This window comes from Castor canadensis, chromosome 2, assembly GCF_047511655.1.
Source record: "Castor canadensis chromosome 2, mCasCan1.hap1v2, whole genome shotgun sequence".
In the NCBI taxonomy this organism is placed as follows: domain Eukaryota; kingdom Metazoa; phylum Chordata; class Mammalia; order Rodentia; family Castoridae; genus Castor; species Castor canadensis.
In genome coordinates, this window is record NC_133387.1 from 7,766,916 (window position 1) to 7,790,487 (window position 23,572).

A 23,572-nucleotide genomic window follows, 5' to 3' on the forward strand; every position below is an offset into this window, starting at 1 on the left:
AAAGAAAACAATTTCCTATCTACTCTGGTGTCAAAAGTCGGTTGCATAATGTATTTCTGCTCTACAAAATTGACTTGCGGAGTCATCGGATTCATAGGACTTCAGTAAAATTTGATTAAATTTTTCTAATTGCTAACTTGAGTGCCTCACTTTCTACCTCAATAATCTGTGTACACACGAAAACACTACAGGACACTTGAGTTTTATTGATTTTTTTCCCCCTGTTTGTCTTAACTTTTCAGGCATATTAATCCCCAGGTGTTAAAAAAATATATATCAAATCCTAATGCACAGCAAAGGCATCTTTTCAGATATACAAACTTAAGTTTTCCTCTCCAAAACAGTCAACAGGGAAAACCTCAACACTGTATCTAGATCTGGGTAAACCACTAGATTGCCTATCTGATATTTCTCCTTTTTTTGCAGAAAATTACGGCAAAGTTTAGACAAAAATCTGATGGCTTGTTCGTAAGGCGAAATCGGGGTTTCCTAACTCCGTACTAACTTTGCTGCACGCTCACCCGCGCCCCACCCCTCAATCCACTACCCAGGAAATGCAAACTTTTTATGCTCAAGCAGAAAAAAAGAAACCAAGAAGCCACGAACAAAAACCAGATTCGGGAACCCATTCTCTCCATTTGTCACCAGCGAACTGGCTTGTGCTCCTCCGCCCCCTTTGGCTTCCAGCCCTCAGGGGGCCCACTGGGTTGTCACAACCTCCCAGCTCTCAGTGCTACACTAAGGACACGTGCTCTTCCTGCCAAGCTGGGCCGCACGAAACCTAGTCCCGTCCCGCCCATTGCACCTCCAGCCAATCGCGTCCCTAGACGTAGCCAGGCCCCGCCCCTCAGGTTCTGACCGAACGCTTTTGTTCTCTTCTGTTTTCGCATTCCGCCTGTGCGCTCCCAGCAAACCGAGTGGCAGCCACTGATTGGTGGTCGCGGCGCAGCCAATCAGAAGGGGGCACCTCACGTTAGGGCTCGGAGTTTTAACCATAGGGTGGAGGGGCGCGCGGATCCGGAGTGCTGGCACCGCGGAGTGGGTTTGGCGAGCACGGGACGCCGAGGCTCGCGCCCGGAGTTGTGCGGGGATTGGGTGACCCGCGGCTTCCTCCGCCTCCAGCCAATCGCCGGGGAGGACTTCCTGGAGGATTTTCCTGCGCTGGGGTGTAGCTCGGTCCTTAAGTACGCGGTGGCCGTTGGTGCCGGGAGACCGTGCTCTTCACCTGCAGCCATGAGGCTCCGGAAAGCCTGCCTGCTCGTCCTGCTCTTGGCGATGGCGCAGCTCCTGGTCGCGGCGAATGCCGGGGGAGCGGACGAAGGTATACGAGCGAGCGGGAGGGCCGGGGCTGGTTAGAGAGAGGGCCGCGTCCCTTCCGAGGTCTGGGTGACCGGGCGGGCTTCATGCACATCCCCTGCAGAGCTGGCAACTGGCGTCGTGCACGGAGCGGACTTGATGGAGTTTTAGAGGCGATACCGCGGGCTGATGAGCTCCTGATCGTTTTGGGGATCCCAGTAGAGGAGATCGGGTCCTCATGAGCCCCGACTCTCTGAAAGCCCCTGTTATGCAGTGTGCCTTCTTTGCAACCAGCTTCTTCACCCTCATTTGCTCAATTTTGTTTCTCTGCCCTGGAAAAGGGAGTGCAGAACTGGTTAAAACTTCCAGGCAAACGCCCTAGGAGTGGAAAAGAAGAGGGGTGCCACACTATTTTCAAAACAGGTGTCAGAGCGGGGCCGAGGGCGGGAGGACCATAGTGAGAGTTCTCCGGGCAGTCTCGGGCAGCGGGCAGTTTCTTAAAATTTAAATTTGGAAATAATTAACGCATGCATTCTGGGTTAAGAAAGAGAGGCTTGGCCTGGTTTGCTTTTTTTTAAATGGAAACCGGGGCTAGCACTCGTTCTGCCAGCGTTTATTCGGCACCTACTATCCGCCAGTTACTGCGCTGGGTCGTAGGCGTCAAGGCTGGTCAGGTGCACACTCGGTGTAGCTCTTAGGTCTTCATTCCTGCATTTTTCCTTCGAAATTAGCTAGCTGCAAACATGAGAACTTTGAAAATTAGGAAGTGCTAGCTAAAATTCCTAGAGAACATAGCACCCAGTACAGTAGTATTGGTCTTAACCTTGCTCTTCTCTGCCCTTCCTCTTAACTACCAGCTTTTTACCTTATCGAGTTATTTCCAATATAAATAAACCCTCTTTTCTAATATTAGTGCTTAGGGAGAGGTGTGAATTTTACACTCTTTCAGACAGATTAAGTAACTTCGTGTGGATCACTGATTCGAAAGTCTGCCCAAGTAAAAAAAAAGTAATAAAAACCAGCACTAGGTGGAAAAACACCTGCTAATAGAAACCAGGTATCACTGCTGCCTACAAGTGTGTCTTGGCACTTTTATCCAAATCACCTGGGTACTCATTTAAATACAGAAACCGAAAATACCGGAGTGGACCCTGCAATCTGCATTTTAAACAAGTTTTTCACAGCCAGTTAAAGTTTGAGGACCATTGTGTCTTGGTAGGTAATTTTGGAACATAGCTAAAAAGCAAAATAGCATTGTCTTGGTTTTAGTCCAGTGGTCTATTTTGGAATGAATTCTTGAGGGACCTGGGAGGGAGAGTGGCACACTTAGGTGGACTAAAAAGGCTATTGGGACCAGCCAGTTTATCCTGTGGGTCACAGGTCACTAGGGCAGTAGAGACCCTGGGAAGCAGTTGTCTCTGGAATGAGCCCAGAAATCCCTGGGAGTCCTGGCTAAGGACCGTCTTCTGGGACAAGGCTTTTTCTTCTTACCTTGACTCTTTCCCATCCCTTGGAGCATCCTTGGCTCTTCATTTTCACAGCTTTTTATGGATAACTTGACCAACAGATTTGTTTCAGGGCTGCACTATGCCTACCACAGATATTCTAAATCTTTAGCCCTTTTTATCCTCTGTCATATTTTAGGTTCAGCACCATAGTGGTGTCTGGACACCTAAATGCCCCTCTCCCTGTGTGGAAATTCACTTGTGTGTCACATTAAGAAGCTTTTAAAACTGCTTTTCTCTTTTCATTCCTAAGAAGCAATTCTTTTCAGAGCCTTAAAAGTGGAAGACCTAAATGATTACACCTAAAACTGGGCATGTTGCAAAGAAAGCCTGTGACACATAGCAGTAAGTTGTCAAGACTTCCCTTTCACTAAGTAGCTTGGAGATCCTCCAGCAGGTGACAATAGTTCCCTGGGCTTATTTTCTTCATCTGTAATCGATAGGTAATACAATTTCCTCCAAAGGTGAAGTGGTGTGTTTAAGGGCTGGGATGTAACTCTGCGGTGGAGTGCTTGCCTAGCATGTGGGAGGCTTTGGGTTTGATTCCCAGCATTGCAAAAAAAAAAAAAAAGTGTTGGGACGAGCACAGAGTTTGGCACAGTGTCCTGTCTATAGTTGATATTGTCTACAATGAGCCGATCCTTAATCAGATAGCAACTTTCTCCCTGTTTACTATTAACTGTTTAGCATTGGTCTGATGGTAGTTTGTCCAGCTGTTATGAGCCCCTCCTGGTGAGAGTTAGAGGTAGTGTGTACATCCTTAAAATAGCTGCCTGTATCTGGCTGGGCAGGGTTGCAGTGTTGTTGTCAGGTGTGTTCAGTGGGAGTATTTCAGGAGTGGGCTGAGCAATGTGGAGGTGAATGTGTGTCGCTTCACTTGTCTTCTACAGAGGAAGATTGCACCCTTTCAGAATGTGCTGGTAGGTTTTGGATTTATTTTCTTAGTGTGTCCAACTTTAAAAGTGAAGGCCAGGACTGGGGATGCGGCTCAAAAGATGCTGAATTCAATCCACCAGAAAAAGAGCAAAGCCCAGTGAAAAGCAGTGTTCTCATTAAGATCTGGGGTATTTTAAGTTGCAGGGATGTGTAGATTCTAGTGGATAAGAATAGAGAGGTAGGGGTTAGGAATATAGCACCCATGACAAAAAGGTGAGGGTGGGTGGGCATAGAGCCAGCCCCTTGTCAAATTACAGAGGAATCACCAAGGTTATTTATGAGTTGGGAGGAATAGAAAGGTAAGGCCATGTCTTAAAACGGTTGACAGTTCTTAATTTTACAGGGGATGTCCTGTCATTTAAAACTGTAATGAGAGGCCTCCTGGTGCTTACCACAGGCTGTGTTCTTACACTGACTATAGAAAGAGGAGGAAAAATAAACCCACCCTGTATGTACCTCAGCCCAGTTCTTGTGCCTGGTCAGTATTGTGAATGGGGAGAAATGGGAGAAAAAAGAAATAAAGCTGTAATGAAATTCATCTTTTTAAAGGAATATGCCTCTTGGGAACGCCCTGACCCATTTGATCAGGAGGTCTCCTTTGCTAGCAGTGTTGAGAGTCCACTTCATGCTACACGTAGGCAAGAGAACATATTTGTGCTTCCTTTTTTGTAAAATTCACCCAAGAAGGACCGTCCATGCAGCCCTGTTTTAGGTATATTCACTGTACACATAAATCTTCCACCTGTGTAACTGGGAGGACTATCAAGTTCTCCTTCCTCTCCTAGCCGTGTTTTCTAGCTTGAAGAGTGGAATGAGTCCTCTAATATCTTCTCTGTCCACGTTTCCTTATCTCCATTCTTTCCATCTGCCTGCCAATAAATTCAGTTCTCTGACTGGGCCTAGCAGCCCGGGCAGTGAGTGTGTATGGAGGGTGGTCCACAAACCCTACCTGTGGAGCACACAGAAGGAGGTGGTGTGCTGTGGCACACCATGCACCTCATTGGATCAGAGAAGCTGTGTGACATCCCTGCATCAAGCCACCAGGCCATCTAGGGGATCTCTCAAATGAGGGGTACAGTTAACCTGTGGGAAAGCCAGTCATTGCTTTTTTTCCCTGCAGGGTTACAGTGGACTGGACACCTGAGGTAGCTTCAGTAGTGAGCCCAGGGAACCAGTATTATACTCAGAGGGTGGCAAGAGAATTAAGTTCCGTGATTCTGGAGGACCAGGCCATATCGTGTAGGCTGGGAGGGGATTCAGTCTGATGGGAGTATAAAGGAGTGTAAGCCACCAGCCCTGGAACAGGAGTTAGTTACCACTGAGTAGGGTTAATGATACCAGAACAAGATACATCTTTTGTTTTCACATCGTCTTTCAAAGAATCACATCAACAGACCAGGCACCATTTTTCATAATTGTTCTATTTTTGTCATTAGTTATTACTCTCTTACTGTGCCTCATTCATTTGATAATTTGTAAAGGATTTCTTTTTGGCAGCACTGGGGTGTGAACTCAGGACCTTGTGCTTGCTAGGCGGGCTTGAGGCTGACGTCCAGACCACTAATTTTAAATTCACTGCTTGCTAGGCAGGCGTGCCATCCCTAGAGCCATACCCTCAACCTAGGCACCAGTTTTTGAGTTCCACAGAGCAGAGTTCTTTCCATTCCCAGTCAGTGATCAACAAAGATTTGAATAGGGAGGCAGTAAAACCGTGGGAATGCTGGGTTGTTCTCTGGGGTGAGGAAGCTATCTCCTATTCCTTAGATTGTTACCCAAAAGCACATGCCATGTGGGCCAACCAGGTGCTGTCACACACTCCACCAAGGGCTTAGGGTCTTCTCTGCGCCCTTCCCTTCCTGTATACCCCGGGAACCTGGCCCTTTGTTTTTTTATTATTTATTTATTTATTTTATTTATTTTATTTTTATTTATTTTTTTTCATTCATATGTGCATACTGTGTTTGGGTCATTTCTCCCCCCTTCCCCCACCCCCTCACTTACCCCAAAAATAATAGTTATTATTTTGGGGGGCTATTGGGGCTTGAACTCAGGACCTCATGCGTGCTAGGCAGATGCTCTACCACTTGAGCCACTTCACCAGTCAAACCTGGCCCTTTGTGCTCGCCCCAGCCCTGGCACCTGCGGATGGTGCCTAAGAGGGTTTCCTGCTGCCATAGGAGGTAACAAAGGGCAAGAGAGTCACAAGCTGGCTTGGTTTCTTCCCTTAAACTCATGGGCATTTTAGAGTTCTTTCTCCTGCCTTCGACAAAGGAGGGGTGGAGGGAGAACTGTGCAAGGAGGGAAGAGGTAGTGGGGAGGGAGGAATGGGAATTGAGTGATAGTGGCTAGTGGGAGGTGAAGGTGGGATTTTTGTAGGTAGTTTGCAGATTGGTAGATGTGAACGATAGTTATCAAAGCGTCCACAGAGTGCTAGAGAGGGAGTGTGATGGGGCCGTGTGCAGGGTCTCTTTGTCCCCACAGCTGCAGAGCCAACGCTGGCTTAGTACTGTTGGCAGGTCCCAGGGGCCTCAGGATCCTGAGAAGAGGTTTTTCAGGCCCTGATCACACCCTTAGCCCCAAACAGTAACTAGCAGTGTTAACTGAGCTCCTGGGAAGCAGCTTCAGAAAAGAAGAATAATTGGCCCCTTGAAACATTCTGGCTTCAGAGTTAATGAAATTATCGTGCTTACTGCACTCAGATCTGTTTGCTGCCATGACTGTAGGTGGAGAAACTGGTTAATGAGAACTGGGGGTCCATGATCACTTATGTCCGTAGTTTGGCAAAGAATTAACTTAAACTTGACAGTAGGGTAGGCTCAGTTTCTCACATTCTGGGAAGAACACTTTGCTAGGACTGCTTTCTATTATGAGTATCAGGTACATGCCACCCCCTAAAATTAGTATGTGGCCTGCAGAATGAAAAGATGAGAATTAGTCCTTGTTTCCTGGTTGTACTATTTTGGGGCCAGATAATTCATTCTGGGGAGGTTTTATGGAGGCCCTGCCTCTGGAAAGCATCCAGAGGGATGTTACCCCACGTCCATCTGGGGCATTTGAACTTTAAATTTTAGAATGGTAGTTTTCAAACATTATGAGCTCCCTTATATGGAATCCGAAGTGACCATGCAGTATGTAGAGTTGAAACAGAATTTCTGGTGAGAGGGGCACCCAGTGCTCATGACACATTTTGAGGCTTTGAGGTTCTTGCATAGTTTTAAAGAGGAGAGTCACCAGTTTCCTAAATGAGTAATTTCTGCTCAGATTCTTCTGATACAGAAAATGCCATTGAGGATGAAGATGAGGAGGAGGAGGAGGAAGACGACGAGGAAGAAGACTTGGAAGTTAAGGAAGAAAATGGTGTCTTGGTCCTAAATGATGCAAACTTTGATAATTTTGTGGCTGACAAAGATACAGTGCTACTGGAGTTCTATGCACCATGGTAAGGACCAACCTTTTAGTTCTTGTAGCTGGACAGCCTCTATACAGCATGCTGGACCCCTCAAGGTCATACAGGCCCCAGGGAGCGAGAGGGTATGGCTGCAGGAACTCCAGCTAACATCAGTCAGCCTTGAACCAGCCCTCAAAGAAGAAAGAAGCCCTCAAGGAAGAAAGAAGAAACTCAGGTTTCCATGTAGGTAGTCCAGAGTGCTTGCCCCAGGTTCAGGCTATTGGCCTGTGGGGTGTTGTTTCTTTTTTCTTTTTTTTTTCCTCTACACGTGTAAGCCCTGGGGGAAACAAGCATCACACTTCTGCCCATCCTAATGCAATATTTCTTTTCCCCTTTACTTCTCATACTACTTTGTATTTCATAACCCCTTGTTCTTTTCTCTTTCCACTCCTTCCTGTTTCACTTCTGAGACAAAATAGGTTATTATTTAAATAGTCCTTTTTAACAGGTCTATTTCTGTTTTATGGATCAGCCATTTTGATACTTTTTTGGTTGCAAGATCCCCTTAACGCTTTTAAATCAAGGACCCCAAAGAGTGTTTTATGTAGTTCAGTGTTTTTGATAAATACTTATTAATTTTTAGTGACTTCTTGTGGTATTGAAGATGGAATCCAGGGCCTTGCACATATTAGGAAAAGTTCTCTACCACTGACTATATATCCAGCCCTATTGGTTAATTTTTAAATGATAGCAGTCTCTTACATGTTAATATCAGAGTGCTGACATTCTTATAGTCAGGTAGCCTCTGGAAAACTCCACTGTATACTGAGAGTGAGTGTAAAAGAATCACTGGATGAAACTTTGGGTTGTCACTTGATGTCTGAAGGGGATTAATTCTAACCTTCCATGTCACCTACAGACAGCAAGATTCACAGATGCTTCAGCCCCTTATGTCTAATGGTATAGTAGTATTTGCATATAACCTACATATATCCTCCGTATTCTGTAATTCATTTCTTTTTGTTTGTTTTTTTGGTTTTTTTTTTTGGTGATACTGGGGTTTGAACCCAGGACCTCACACTTGCTAAGCAGGTGCTCTACCACTAGAGCCACTCCACCAGCCCCAAAATCATCTCTTGATTGTTATACCTAGTACAAGATAAATACTGTGTTAGGTAGTTGTTATAGTACACTGTTTAGGGAATAATGACAAAAAAAAAAGTCTCTGTATTCCATAGAAATGCCTTTTTCCCCCACCGTCAATGCTGGAGATCTAACCCAGGGTCTTAAACATTCTAAGCAAGCTCTCTACCACTGAGCTACGTCCTCCAGACCTTTTTTTAATTTTTTTTTTTTTTTGTGTGTGTGTGTGTGATACTAAAGTTTAAACTCAGTGTGTTGCACTTGCTAGGCAGGTGTTCTGCTGCTTGAGCCACACCTCCGGTCCTGTTTGCTCTGGTTATTTTAGAGGTAGAGTCTCTCAGGCTGGTCTACTCTGCAATCCTACTATTTTGCACTTCCCACCATAGTTGGGATGACAGACATGTGCCACCACACTTTGCTTTTGTTCAAGATATTTTTGGGCTGGGATGTGACTCAATGGTAGCATGTTTACCTGCTAGACCTGCTTGATTCAAAGCTCCTGCGGTCTTCTTCGTGGTGTTACATGATGTCTCTTTTTAAGTGCATATATTTCCCAAAGCCCCCATTTTTGTGTGAATGTTGGATTTCCGTCTCCATGAGTGCAGTTAATCTGTTTCCCTTCTCTAACCCTAATTCTTAGGTGTGGACATTGCAAGCAGTTTGCTCCAGAATATGAAAAAATTGCCAGGACCTTGAAGGACAATGATCCTCCCATTGCTGTTGCTAAGGTTGATGCAACTTCTGCATCCATGCTGGCTAGCAGGTTTGATGTGAGTGGCTACCCCACCATCAAGATCCTGAAGAAGGGACAGGCTGTTGACTATGAAGGTTCCAGGACGCAGGAAGGTGAGTCAGTATCTGAGCTGTTAAGATGTGCTTGGACCCAGGATTCCCTTCTCTGAGAACAAAAGCAAGAGGAGAGGGCCTTGGGCAGTGAAGGAAGGAAAGGCAAATGGACTTGCTTCCCCAGGAGCACAAGCTCTGCTGGGGTGCTTGGGATGACTAAGGTTGAAATCAAACTCCACCTTGGCAGGAGGGGTACCTCCAACATTTTAGACCATGTCACTAAAGATTCAGAGTAGGACTAGGAATGTGGTTCAAGTGCTAGAGCGCCTGCCTAGCAGATGCTAGACCCTGAGTTCAAACCCCAGTACTGCCCACCCACCAAAGGAAAGAGAAAGAAATGACATCAGCTGAGTAAGGTGGCTCACATCTATAATCTCATTTACTTGGGAAGCAGAGAGTGGTATGATCTCAGTTCAAGGTTAGCCCCAGCAAAAACTTAGCATGACCCCATCTTAACCCATGGTGGTACATGCCTGTTATCCCATCTACATACAAGGCACAGGTATGGTCCAGACCAGCCCAGGCAAAAATGTAAGACTATTCGAAAACCAACTGAGACAAAAAAGGGCTGGGTGCATGGGTCAAGTTAGTAGAGTACCCACCTAGCAAAGCGAAGGTCCTGAGTTCAAATCCCTGTAGTCCAAAAAGGGGAAAGAAGGATCATAGTTCTCCGTGTTCTACAGCAGTGGTTCTCCATCTTCAGCGTGCATCTAGAGGGCTCATGAAGACAAGTTCCTGAGTCCCAGCCCAGAGTTTCTGGCTCAGTAAGTTCAAGTTGGGCCACATAACTGGCATTTTTAGAAGCAGCCAGGCCTTGCCAGTGCTGTGGTGCAAAGCCATACACTGACAGCTGCAGTCCAGGGACTCTCTTGACAGCTTCTATACTCAGGTCTGTTGCCTGGCTTACATCAGGCACTGCGTAAGTTTTATTAAATGAACGAGTAAGTAAAATTGTTTCCTTTAGGCAGTGGCATATTTTTTTAGATCTGTTAAAGAAAAAAGGGGGGAGAGGCAGGAACTAGGGATTCGCGTCTGTAATCCTAGCTACTTGGGAGGCTGAGATTAGGAGAATCACAGTTTGAGGCCATCCCTGGCAAATAGTTTGCAAGACCCTAAATTCAAAATAATAGAGTGCCTGCTTTGTAAGCATGAAGCCCTGACAAACTCCAGTCCCACCATTTAAAAAAAAAATAGGGTTTAGGTTGAATCTTAATAGCTATGAGATAGGTGCATGGCCTGGACAGTGCCTTCCCCTTGCTGGGCCTCAGGTTCTCATCTGAGAGATCATTGCACATGATCTCAAAGTTCCTTTTTATGAGCCTTTAAGTAGGGGAGCCAGTTGTGGGTATCCCCCCCCCCCCAAAAAAAAAAAAGTGCTTCCATTGATGCTTAATTTCACAATGTAGATACCTGTCCACTGACTAGGGAGTATTGTTTATGTGCTTCATAATTTGCAGCAATAGATTAATTAATAGTCTTTCTACCTGACCCAGGGCGATTCAGCTCCCCTCCAGGAAGATGGCTAATGTAGTCAATGTTTTGTTTTGTTTTGTTTTTGGCAGTACTGGGGTTTGAACTCAGGACCTCACACTTGCTAGGCAGGTGCTCTACCACTTGAGCCATTCCGCCAGCAAAACGTGGTGTTTCTTTTTTTTTTTGGCATCTTCTGTAGTCTTCAAATATACTTTTTTTTGGTATGCCAAGTATGTTTGTGAATAATTTTCTTTTTTTTTTTTTTTTTTTGCACAATGGTCAGCAAATCTTGTTACTGTTCTGCACCTGTTTTTATTTAACAAATATGTCTTAGCCACACATGAGGAACTTAACCCCAAAACAGGTTGAAAATAGTGTGCATTCTTTCTAAAAAGTGAAATAGAGGTATTTGGAGGTCTACGCCATGTTAGACTGCAAAGAATCTGGCTCATTTTGGAACCTTTACAGTAGCACATGCCACAGTGTGCTTCTCAGCCCTGGCCCTCTCCTCCGGGTAAGTTTTAATACATGAGCCTCCCCTAGGTTGGCTGGCTCGGGACCTCGGGGTGTGGGCAGGGGCAGGCAGTTCATGCTGTGAGTGTGAGAGAAGTGTATTTTGTGCACCCTGCATCTTAAAGTCTGCTGCTTTTCAGGAGTGGTTGTCAGACATGATCCTGGGTGTGATCCATAGTGAAAAAGAGGGTTTGTAACCAATGGTCCTAAGAACCGCTTGGCACAGGTGTGCACGCGCTCACACCGTGGCCTCATGCATGGTAGGCAAGCATTCTGCCACTGAGCTACATCCCCAGCCCCGGCGTTTTTTTGTGAGAATACATTCTGTGTCCCCACCCCAGTTGTTGACTCCATTTCTGGGGAATGAGGCCACAAACAGGCATTTGTTAGAATGTCTTCCCAGGTGCTGCTGTAGATGGAGCAAGAAGAGCTACCGCTCCTTGTTAACATTTTTCTTGATTTTTTGCACATATTTTATGATGCATGTAATACACTAGTGCTAGGTGTGTATAGTTAAATACATACACGATCTGTACATGCTAAGGGGATGTCCCAAAATTGTATTAATAGGCATATATGATCAAAACATGGTAAATGACTGCTCAGGTTCTCCTGCAGTTAGTAAATAGTTTGGGAATAAATAAATGGTTGAAGTTACTCATCAAGTACGTTGTATACCATCTAGAGAAGGCTGCAGGTCAGGTGAGTAGAAATGCTACAGACACTTGTTGGAAACAAGGAACCCTCTGACTTAACTTTGTTCTTAAAACTTTGTGGGTGGCCCTGGTTAGAAATGCAGTCCAAGTTCAGGAACTCCCACAGTTCCTGCTCTCCTTGTGGACCCTAGCTACTTTCTCCCTGTTCTCCACCTGCTTCTGGAGTAAGGTGATGTACCGGCTAGCTCAGGTCTCCATGTGCTCAGTCTCGTTTGATGTGTCTTGTTTTGCTTCTTCAGAAATCGTTGCCAAGGTCAAAGAAATCTCCCAGCCCAACTGGACACCTCCACCTGAAGTCACACTTGTGTTGACCAAAGATAACTTTGATGAAGTTGTCAGTGATGCAGACATCATTCTGGTGGAGTTTTATGCTCCATGGTAAGATGGGGGCTCATTTAATGTTAGTAAGATACGGATTTTTCAGCACCCTGCTAGGCATAGGTGAAAGGTGGCAGAAAGGGACAGTACAGGTGGACACAAGATGAGGCTAAGGCACCAAGTCTTCTAGTAGAGAGGTGGTCATGGGGAACTGTCAGAGGAGCTGGTGTGGAAGGAAGCAGGTAATCCTTTCTTCAGGAGGAAAAGGACCCATACAGAAAGAGTGGGAGAGGGGTCCATGGAGTGACTCAAGCGTGCCTGCCTAGCAAGTGTAAGGCCCTGAGTTCAAACCTCAGTGCCACCAAAAACAAAACAAAAAATGAATAAGTAAATAAGAAAGAGTGGGGGAGAGTGCAAGTGGCTGATCTGTAAGGTTCCCAAAAGCTTGGGAACAAAGTGGCTGCCATTCTTGAACTTTTTGGGGAGAGGAGGAACATGCACAATTGCATGGAAAAGCTGGAGTTGAGAAGAGTCAAAATGGAACTTCAAAGGGAAAATAAGTGTAGCTCTAGGAGGGGCCTTCAGCCTCTCCCGGAAAGAGCCTGCAGCACCATTTTATCTTGGTGAACCTGTCACCAATCACCCAGTGGTTCTGACTCCTGAGCAGGCTTGTTGTTTGTCAGGATGGGCCATATAGACTAGAAATCAGTGAATTATGAATCAGGATTGTGACCATCAGGCTAGGAAGAGTAGCCCCAAGTTGCTATATTCTGTGGATGAGCCCCCTGGAGTCAACAAGGTGGCAAAGCATGTGAGTCTAAAATCATCCAACCAAGGCTGTTCTCACCTTCTGCATGGCAAGGGTCAGGGCATCTTGACTCTGGGCAGCGACTGGACAGTCCCAAGCTTGAGGCTCTTTGGATTCTGTAGCAAAACCTCTACAAGCTACGCACCAGTGACTCACACCTATAATCTTAGCTTACTCAGGAGGCAGAGATCAGGAGTATGGTTTAAAGTCATTCTAGGCAAATAGTTCTCGAGATCCTATCTCAAAAATACCCAACCCAAAAAAGGGCTGGTGAGGTGGCTCAAGTGGTAGAAAGCCTGCCTAGCAAGCCTGAAACCCTGAGTTCAAACCCCAGTACCACCAAAAAAAGAGAAGACAGATGCATGGTGGAAAGTAAAATTATTTCAGAGAGAAAAAAGAAAAGCAACCAGGCCCATGGCACCCTCATAACCCTCCTTCAATGCTAGAGAGATGCTAGCCCTTTTATTGCTACAGCAGGGGTCTTGGGTCTTGGTCCACAGGGTGGGAGCAATGGGAGGAGTTTAAACAGCATGATTACACCAATGGATGCTCAGCAGATTCTACTTTATGACCATTCAGGAGACATGATAGTGCTGGTTTGTCCGATTTATGATGCTAAAGAGGACAATTTTTCTTTCACTTGAAAATAGTGTACATGTTTCAGGATGTATCCTTTAATTCATTTGGATGTCCTTACACCTGAACAAGAGTGTCTTACCTTAACTGAGCATCGGAGAATGGAGGACCTATGTTGTGAGGTCCTGGCCAGGCACGAGTCACTGGGTCTTATGGAATAGATGGGCTGTTTTAAATATTGTGTGAGTATGAGCTGAGGACTGAACCTGGGCCTCGCGTATGATAAAGGCACATGCTCTACCACTGAACTACTCCAGCCCCTAGACAGGCTATGTTAAGTGAAGTAGTGTTAATCCGAGTTCTCTGACTCATGCTCATCTTCTCCTGCCCTGCGGTTTATGCAGTAAGAGATGATCACTCTGCTGTTCTCTGTGCCTTTGTTCACATTGTTACCTTGCTTATGCGCTCCTGTCTGATTGCCCCCTGTCCTCATGTCCCAGCTTAGCTGTCACCTGTCTGTGAGGTCATCCCTAATTTGTATTCTTACCAGGTCCCCAACCAAAAATATCCTCTCCCTTAGGACACTGGCTTTCTTGGCCTTTCTCATGTTTTACCTTTTACCACAGTTGTGATGCTCCTGTCTGCATGTGCACATTTTTCCTACATACAAATGCTGTGGTAGGAAGCTCAGCTTTGGCATGTCCTGGCTTGGCACCTTCACCTGGGAGAGTCTAAAGTTTGGTAAATGTAACCAAGTTGCTCAGAGACACAGAATGAGTTCCTGTACCTTGTTCAGCTGGGAGATGAGTACTCACTGGGACAGGCACCTGACAGAATTGGCTTCCTCCTGGCAGGTGTGGACACTGCAAGAAACTTGCTCCTGAGTACGAGAAGGCCGCCAAGGAGCTCAGCAAGCGTTCTCCCCCAATCCCTCTGGCCAAAGTCGATGCCACTGCAGAGACAGAACTGGCCAAGAGATTCGATGTCTCTGGTTATCCCACCTTGAAGATTTTCCGCAAGGGAAGGCCTTTTGACTACAATGGCCCTCGAGAGAAATATGGTATGACTACTCCCTTCCTCCTATCCTGTGGGTAGGAAGCAGTTAGGGAACTGCCTTGGAACAGTTGGAGCTTGAGTATCTGGGCAGCTCACAGGGCCCTCTTCAGACTTGTGCTCTGCCCTTAGGAATTGTTGACTACATGATTGAGCAGTCTGGACCTCCCTCGAAGGAGATTCTGACCCTGAAGCAGGTCCAGGAATTCCTAAAGGATGGAGATGATGTCATCATCATTGGAGTTTTCCAGGGGGACAGTGACCCAGCCTACCAACAGTATCAGGATGCTGGTAAGTACTGGCCCTCTGGGCTGAACAAAATGTGCCTGAGGCTGCTGGGAAATACGCTGTTTTGCATAAATGTCCAGGGCTGACCGTGTGAAAGTGGCTCACACCTGGAATTCTAACTGCTTGGGAGGCTGAGATCAGGAGGCTCTTGGGTCAAAGCCAACCTGGGGAAATAGTTTGCAAGACCCCATCTCCAAAATAACCAGAGTGAAATGGACTGGAGCTGTGGCATAAACAGTTGATTGACTGTTTTGCAAGGACTGGAGTTTAGTTCTGGTAGAATGCTTGCCTAGCATACATGACACACACACACACACACACACACACACACACACACACACACACACACACACACACACACACCCCCCCCCCCCCCCCTGGATTTGATTCACACACACACACTCTGCATAAAACTCCTGGGGGCGTTAGTGTAAGAGATGACTTAATAGAAGAACCAAGGTAGCATCTGTGAGAATGAGCTTTCTGGGCTGGGGCTTAGGTCATTTCCTTATCACCTGTGTTGTACATAGATGGTGCAATCACATACTCAGTGTGCAAGACTGGCTATGCCATGTGTCCTCTTCCCCTCTTCCTCCCACCCCACAGTCTTTACAGAGAAGGAAAGGGCATAGTCAATCGCCCAAGTTGTCTGTCTTCCTCCCTGCAAGAGGGAACAGCTCTAACCCCAAAGCAAAGGGCCTCTGGGTCAGGCCTGGGTTCCTGTCCTGCCTCTGCCAGATACTAGCATTGTGGTTACTGGCTGTGACTCCACTACTAGTGCCCAAGGCTTCGATCTTTCCTACTCTTGAGAGTTGTCACAGTAATCGGGATGATGTAGATGAAATGCTTAGGAGAGCCCCTGGTACTATGAGTGCACAATAAAGGCTAATCTTGCTAGTCTGAGATGTGAAGTGATTATGAACAGCTGTCAATTAGTTGTTCTGCCATGGTGGGGCAGACAGCAATAATTAAGAAATCCATTGTCTGGGGATGGGGACATGGCTTAAATGATAGAGCGCTTCAAGCGTGGCACCCTGAGTTCATTCCTAATCCCTTATCTGCCCGGGTCTGGGTTCTGATGCCTAGGGACTGGAGTGCTGGCCATCCTGGGAGGCACCTACAGAGTGAACAGAAGATGTGTTTTTAGGACCCTTGTGGTCCTTTCCATCCTTCACTTTCTTTTCAGTGAGTCTGTCGTCTGTCTCCCGTCTCCCCCACCAGTTTGATCTTCTACTTGAAGTTACTAGCTATAGTGTTTTAAATGTACTGCTTGCCACTGAGTACAGATTTCTTTAGCACAGTAACAATTGTGCATACATCAAATGTAGGTTAATGTAATAAAACTTAAGTAGAGTTAAATTTGATTCATGTTTCCTCAGTGTTATTAGACACCCTGATCATCTGTTCTTGACTATTCTGGGAGACACTTGCTGAGGGAAACCCTAGTCTACCCAGGGCTTTCCCTGAGTGTAGAAGCCTTGCATCCAGGGCTCCTGCCCACATGCAGTCAGCCCCAAACTCAGGAGGAGACTAAGCCCATATGAAGGGTGGTGGGTGTGAAACCTCAGCACAGGGATCGAACATGTGCTGCTTGGCTGTCCTCTGTGAGGTGCTTCAGTCTGAGTGTCACTGTGCTGCTCACCCTCGTAGACAGCAGGTGACAGTTGCTCCTGACAAATAATTCTAAGTTTTCTGTGAACATTCAGTTTATTTCTGACGAATTCCAAGATCAGGACTTAAACGTACTCCACACAGTTAAGCTCTAGGAATTGTCCATACTGAACTTAAAGTGGCAGTCACACTCTTCTGGACACTTGCTTTGGCCAATATGAGTAATGAATTAAACCTCAGTCATTTAAGGTATTTAATAAGTTGTGTTTAATTGTTTTGTTAACTTGTCAGCTAACAATCTGAGAGAAGATTACAAATTTCACCACACTTTCAGCACTGAAATAGCTAAGTTCTTGAAGGTCTCCCTGGGGAAGTTGGTTGTAATGCAGCCTGAGAAATTCCAGTCGAAGTATGAACCCAGGAGCAGGGTGATGGATGTGCAGGTAAGTGAAGGCTCTCCAGGGGCCTGATGTATCCTGTGCCATGCCAGTCCCTGTGTACCCAGCAAGCATGAGGGTCTGGGGTTTGAAGCATGAAGGTTTTGACCTGTCCACAGGATCTGGAGTGCCTTTCCCAGACTGTCTCCCCATCCAACTTGTAACCTTAAAGATATGGGATGGGAATACAGCCTGAAAGGGGCTCATGAACCAGGTTTGCAGGAGGGGTGGGATTGAAAGACTCACACACCTGGCAGGTCATGGGGGCCCTGCTTTGCCAAAACAGTTGCTGTCTTCCTACCTCCTGGCTGACAAGCTCCTTGGGTGCCCTTCACACTGTGCATTTGGCCTGACTGTAGCCAGGGTCTGAGCTGAGCCTCATTGGCTCAAGTGGCTCAGGTGCCTTGGCACGTGGCACCTGGCAGGTGGCTCAGGTCCTTCTGGTCCTTGGCTGTTGAGCTTGGCACATGGATTTGGCCTTTGTTTTCACTACTTCCTATATACCCTCTATCCCCAGCCTCATCCAATTAAAGTGTGTGGCACACTCAGTTCTAGAAGGACAAGCAGATGCTCTGTTCAGCTCAGTGTTCCAAGTGCTTCAATGAATAGATCTCAGGTTGAGAAGGAATCTCGAGCGATGCCTCAAAGCTTTCATTCAGCAAAGACTGGTGTGTGGAGAGTGTCTCTTGCACTGGGGCCCCACAGAAGTTAGAATCTGAGATGGAAGTGCAGATGTATCTCCCAGGCTGGGATGACCCCATGGCATCAAGGCCCTCATTGGATTGTGGGCTCTCATGGGACCTGGAAGGAAGGAAGTGAGGGTAGCACCAACGGAGCAACCATGGAGACCCCTGGAGAAACTATGACTGTCCTGAGTCTCTCTGGCCCCCTCATCTCCTTCCTCCCTCGTCGCTTAGTTCTGTTGCTCCCTCTCCCAGTCTGCATGCCTGCCCTGTCTGTTATTTACCACAAGACGCTCAGGGCTTCCTCTTCCCCCGACTTGGGGTAGTCCTTCCCTCCAGTTTCTCTTCATTTCATTCATAGACACAGATTCAGGGCCCAAAGAGGGATGTTTGTGGGGGTGCTGAGGACCCTGGGAATCAAAACATAGCTTATATGGTGTGCGTTTCCATAAGGGGTCTGTGATTTTCAATAGATTCTGAAAGGGGTCCTCAACTCCAGAAAGTTACGATTCATGTACTGTGGTCTTTCAAGCCCATCACTGCTGCTGCTCTTCTCTTGAAGAGCCTTCTCAGTGAAGCTTACTTTAGGGAAGCAGCATAATTAAAGACTCTATGTAGTCCCCTGCCACTTGGGTCTAACGTCTTAGTGCAGCTTCCAAGGCACACCTTGCCTGCTTTTCAAGCACATTCCACCCATCCAGTGCCATCAGACCAGATTTTTATGGCACCTTGCCCTGCTTCTACCCTGCTGCTTCCTCCCCTGTATGCCTCTGCTCCCTTCCCACTTGGCAAAGCTCATGTCCTTCGGTGCCACAGGGGCCATCTTCCTGGCTGCCCATGCAGACAGAAATTCTGGGCTCAGGGTTCACACACCACTTTCTAGCTGTACAGCAGAAGACCTGGCTCCAAGATGACTGAGCTCTGTAGTCCCCGTGGTAACTGCCACTGTACCCACTAGTCACAGGTGCCGTGTAAATGTCAGTGGGGTCACATGATACTAAGACACTCCACCTGGAAAGCCTTGTGAGCCAACCTTAAAGGGATTCATTGTTGAGCCTATTCAAGGATAGCCACTTGTGCCCAACTGTGTTAGTTCAACACCTCACTTCCCAGACAGGATGGACAGTCTTGGTGGTTGGTAACTCACCAGCCATGCAGCTTCTTCTGACTCCAAATTTAACCTGAAGCTACACTGTTCTCTACTACAATATGAAGGTTAAGGTGTGATTTCTTGGGGGAGAATGCAGAGCCTCACTTGCTACTTGCCAGCTGTGTGAACCTGGACCATACCCCATTACCTAGCTGAAGATGGAAAGTTCTGCCCAGTTCAGTCCAAGTTAGCAGCTGCTGTCATCCAAGAACCAGCCTGCCTTGAGTTGCTTTGCCACTGGGCTTGGTGAGCCCAGGCCAAAAGAAAGAGTCTTCCTTGCCTGAGAAGTAGTGAAGTAGTGTAGACCAGAGGGAAACGAGTCAAAAAAGACAACAGGAAGTTATTGGGGGTCTGCTTGAATTGGGGCAAGCCCAGAGTGTTTGACCCCTTGAGACTGATCCCCTTAATGTCTCCATAGTCCTTCTCGGGCGGAATCCCTTCAGAGCAAACATCTGTGCTCATTAACGGTGACAATTTAGCTAAAGCCCTTGTTTTGCTGGGTACCCTCTCACCTGTGCCCTCTCTAAAACAGGGTTCCACGGAGGCTTCAGCCATCAAGGAGCACGTGCTGAAGCATGCCCTGCCTTTAGTAGGCCACCGCAAAACCACCAACGAAGCCAAGCGGTATACCAAGCGCCCCCTAGTGGTCGTCTACTACAGTGTGGACTTCAGCTTCGATTACAGAGCTGGTGAGGGAGCCTACCAAGAGATCTGTCTGAGGTGGGGTGGGGGACTCACAAAAGTAGAAATTTCGCCCCCAGCTTGTGCAGATTAGTTGCATGGGTGTAATTATTACAGCTTCAGGATCTTCTTCTGTTTCTGTGCTGTATAATAAGTATCCTTTTTCCTTCCCTTTTTAGCAAGAGGGCAGCTTAGAATCAAGCCCAGTGCCCTGTTAGAGATGAGGTTTCAGAGCTAGGACACGACAGCCTCTGGCTAGGAGAGCACGACTCTCCTAGGGCTGCTAGGTGGGCTTCCAGCGTTGGGCCACCTGCTCACAAACAGTGATTCTACCAGAAGTGCTTGTCTCTGCAGTTGAGGTCCATTGGGACTTGTGCCTTGTCAGAGAACATTAGCGACAGAATTTTAAATTTCACCTTAGGGTCCATGCTGGGACAGTTGCTCCACACAGCTACTCAGCTCACAGCCCTTGGTCCATTTCAGCTACTCAGTTTTGGCGGAACAAAGTCCTGGAAGTGGCCAAGGACTTTCCTGAGTACACGTTTGCCATTGCTGATGAGGAGGACTATGTCACAGAGGTGAAGGATCTAGGGCTCAGTGAGAGTGGGGAGGACGTCAATGCAGCCATCCTGGACGAGAACGGGAAGAAGTTTGCCATGGAGCCAGAGGAGTTTGATTCTGACACCCTCCGGGAGTTTGTCACAGCTTTCAAAAAAGGTTAGTTGAGGTCCAGGTCTCTCCTTTGGTGGGGCACAGAATCTGGCCAGATCATGGAGGCCTCTGGTAGCCCCTTCCCCACTCATGTCCCCACTTCCACCCCCTCTCTGACTTTCTTGTCTGGGGAAGGGAGAGGTGTGGCCCCAAACCCCAGTGCAGCAAGACAATTTAGAGGGTGTTTTCAAACATTTGGGAAGATTTTTTTCACCACTTTTGGTAATTCTTCCAATTGTGTACTTTGAAAGCAAAAGTAAGATTTGGGAGTTCACTTAGGGCTTATTTAGCATCAGCCTCAAGAACTAAAATTGAGGGTTAGAGCAGGGGTACACAAAGGGGTATCTGCATCATATGCAGATCAGATAGTGCAAAGTTTGGGCACAGTTAATGCCTCTGGTGGCTTCTGAGCCCAACTCAGCTTCTTTGTTGTCAGCCCCTTGTTCTCATGAGTTGACCCTTCTTTTCTTTCCTGGACCTGAGGGATGGAGAGGGTGGAGATGGATGGAGTGTCTCAGTTTTTTTTTTGTGTGTGTTTTTGTTTTGTTTTTTGGCAGTACTGGGGTTTGAAGTCAGTGCTTTGCACTCAACAAGACAGGCACTCTACCATTTGTGCCATGCCTCCAGTCTTGTTTTTGTTTTTTGACACAGGCTTGGCTACATAGCCCAGAATTGCCTTGAACTCAATTCTATCTCAAGTGTCACAGTTGTGCATCATCACACTGAGGCTGATTTCTCTTTCTTTTTTTTTCATTTATTTATTTAGAAAAGAGGCAAATAAATCTTGGAAATTTTAAGAAGCCTTTCTTTAGGGGAAAAAAAAAAAAACAAAAAACCCAAAACTTTAAATTTGGGTTTTTGACTGAGAAATTAATTTTCATAGATGAAGAAAACCTGATTTAGGATATAAATAGTATGTTTATTGATCTTGGTTGAGCAAATCATCCATTTCCCAGAACTGGCCATACAAAGTGCCTGTTGGACTTCTTGGACTTCCCTGTGGCTCTTAGGACCTTGGTGCCAGCACTGTCAGTAACATCTCTGTACCAGTCTGTGACTTTCAGGATGACTTTGATGAACAGGGCCTGTGGCCCATTAGCCAGGGGTAGGATGGCCCTTCACCCTCTCTGGCCTTTGCAGAGATTGGAAGAGTTAACCATAGTGCCCATTGCTAGAAGAGGTTTGGGGGAACAAGGCCCTTCCTGTCCCTGGCACTGTGTAGCTCACTGCCTGGTCGAAGTAGAGCCACAAAGTCCAAGGCCTTTCAGCACTAACAGCGCCTCTCCCACCTGCTTTCCTTGGCAGGAAAACTGAAGCCAGTTGTCAAATCGCAGCCAGTACCCAAGAACAAGGGGCCAGTCAAGGTGGTGGTGGGAAAGACCTTCGATGCCATCGTTATGGATCCCAAGAAGGATGTCCTCATAGAGTTCTATGCACCATGGTGTGGGCACTGCAAACAGCTGGAGCCCGTCTACACCAGCCTGGCCAAGAAGTACAAGGGCCAGAAGAACCTGGTCATCGCTAAGATGGATGCTACCGCCAATGACATCACCAGTGAGCACTACAAGGTGGAGGGCTTCCCCACCATCTACTTCGCCCCCAGTGGGGACAAAAAGAACCCGATTAAATTTGAGGGTGGAGACAGAGACCTGGAGCACTTGAGCAAGTTTATAGATGAACATGCCACAAAGTGGAGCAGGACAAAAGAAGAACTTTGAAGACCTGGAGGTCTGCAGGAGGTGGGAGGGGCCAGACACTGTAGCCACCAGCGGCCACTGAGTGAGCCCCTGAGGGCTGAGGCCATGGGTGAAATAGCAGTATCTTGGCCTTTTTTTTTTTTTTTTTAAGCTATACTTGGGTATGTCACCTTGTGCTCTGAATACTGAATAGCCATGAATGACTCTAGTTTAGATCAAATTTTTATGGAGGATACATCTATTTTTATCATTTTGGGTCTGATTTTTTTTTTTTTTAATCTTCTTTAATATTTCTTCAAAACAGATAAGTTGAATTCTTTTGTGAGAATGTTTTCTTTTTTTAATTTAAAGTTTAAAAAGTCTTTGCCAAATCATGTGGAGTTTGCCTTTTACTTTCTCATTGTCCAAGGAACTGTTTGTTAGTTTCAGAAAACGTGACTGTTGGTACATTTTAGTTTTGGGCTTCTTCCTGGGCACACCACAGCAGTAGCATTTCCACGGTCACCATTCCACCTGCTGACACCCTGGGCCAAGGGTAGAGGAGCATGGTCCCATACCCCACACTGGAGTAGAAATGACCTCTGGCATGGTGGAAAGTTAAGGGAGGCTGTCATAATGGAATGAAAAATTTACTAAATCTTAATAACTGTTAGAAAATACCTGCTCTTTCTAGCAGTGTTACGGTTGAGTGGAAGTAATGGAGAGGCCAGGCCCCTGCCTGGTGAGTAGGCTTCTCCTCTCTCACCTGACCTAAAAGTCTTGGGAGTTGAGGAGATCATCGTGACCCAGAGTGAGGGGCTTCAGATGCAGTGACAGATTCTGTCATGATGGGAAAGAGGACAAAGCCTGACTGCTTCTATGAGGGCTCAGAGGAGGGGAAGGGGCAGAAAAGGGTGGGGCCAGCCCTGACTTGGAGGGTGCTGTAGACACCATGGGGCCTGGAGGATCAAGGTGAGTAGGAGTTCATGTCTTTTATGCTGCCCCTTCCTAACAGTGTCAGAAGACAAAGCAGCAGCTCTTTCAATAGTGGCCTTGGTATAGAGCAGGAGGAGGGTGAGGACAAGGAGTTTGTCTTTCAGGAAGGGGGCCTTTTCCAAACTGCCATAAATACGAGCCTGGCCAAGGTAGACAGAACTGAGAATGGGTCAAGGTGTTCAAATCCTCAGTCTCCAGTGTGACGGGAGTCTGCTGCCTTCATGCCTGTCTTCCATACTGAGCAGGGGCCCTGTTTTCAAACTTCCTCCCTCAGAGACTTCATGGCAGAAAGTTCATAGGAAGTACAGGTGTGGGGTACTGCTCAGAAGTGCTAGTATTCAACACTGCCAGGACAACAAAATGGTTCCTCTCCTAATGGTGCTTCTAATTCACATGAGTATGAAGGGTTAGGAAGAAGATAGCTAGCTAGTATGGCTTCATGTCATTGAGGCAAAAGTGAAGATGTATCCTCTGAAAATACAACCTGGAAACCAGGTTGTTATGGTGTCATCTCCCCATAGCAGTGTTACTATTTATAGAAAGAATGGAACAAAACCCAGGAAATAGTAGTATGTACTTTTAGCCAAGGGCCCCAGTTATGATAGCTGGGAGATGAGTCTCCAGGGGCCAGGGCTTTTGGGGTACAAGTCATTTTCACTCCCACCAAGATATTCCTGCAAGGAACTGGAGCTAGAAGAGAGAAGTTTTAAAAACCCCAAATTCCTAGTCCCCCCACCCTTACATTGGGAACCACTGCTGGTTTTAAGG

General features: G+C 46.7%; 1 protein-coding gene and 1 non-coding gene across 4 annotated transcripts; both read left to right on the forward strand.

Annotated features, from left to right (window-relative positions):
- Positions 1–948: 948 nt before the first annotated feature.
- Positions 949–22,203, forward strand: Pdia4 (protein disulfide isomerase family A member 4). 3 transcript variants are annotated; one of them, XM_074061246.1, is made up of 10 exons: positions 949–1,321; positions 6,999–7,176; positions 8,909–9,114; positions 12,056–12,193; positions 14,358–14,493; positions 14,702–14,862; positions 16,762–16,913; positions 19,273–19,429; positions 19,905–20,138; positions 21,438–22,203. In XM_074061246.1, the coding sequence occupies exons 1-10, from the start codon at positions 1,234–1,236 to the stop codon at positions 21,848–21,850; spliced, it is 1,863 nt and encodes a 620-aa protein (XP_073917347.1). In that variant the 5' UTR covers positions 949–1,233; the 3' UTR covers positions 21,851–22,203. The 3 variants fall into 3 exon arrangements, with proteins under 3 accessions (XP_073917347.1, XP_020041674.1, XP_020041673.1); XM_020186085.2 differs by having other exon boundaries at positions 965–1,321; positions 7,014–7,176; positions 12,056–12,194; positions 14,373–14,578; positions 14,704–14,862; XM_020186084.2 differs by having other exon boundaries at positions 971–1,321; positions 12,056–12,194; positions 14,373–14,578; positions 14,704–14,862.
- On the forward strand, positions 4,113–4,242 carry LOC141421130 (small nucleolar RNA SNORA51). The gene has a single exon (XR_012445804.1). It is a non-coding gene; the product is annotated as a small nucleolar RNA SNORA51 (small nucleolar RNA).
- Positions 22,204–23,572: the final 1,369 nt, after the last annotated feature.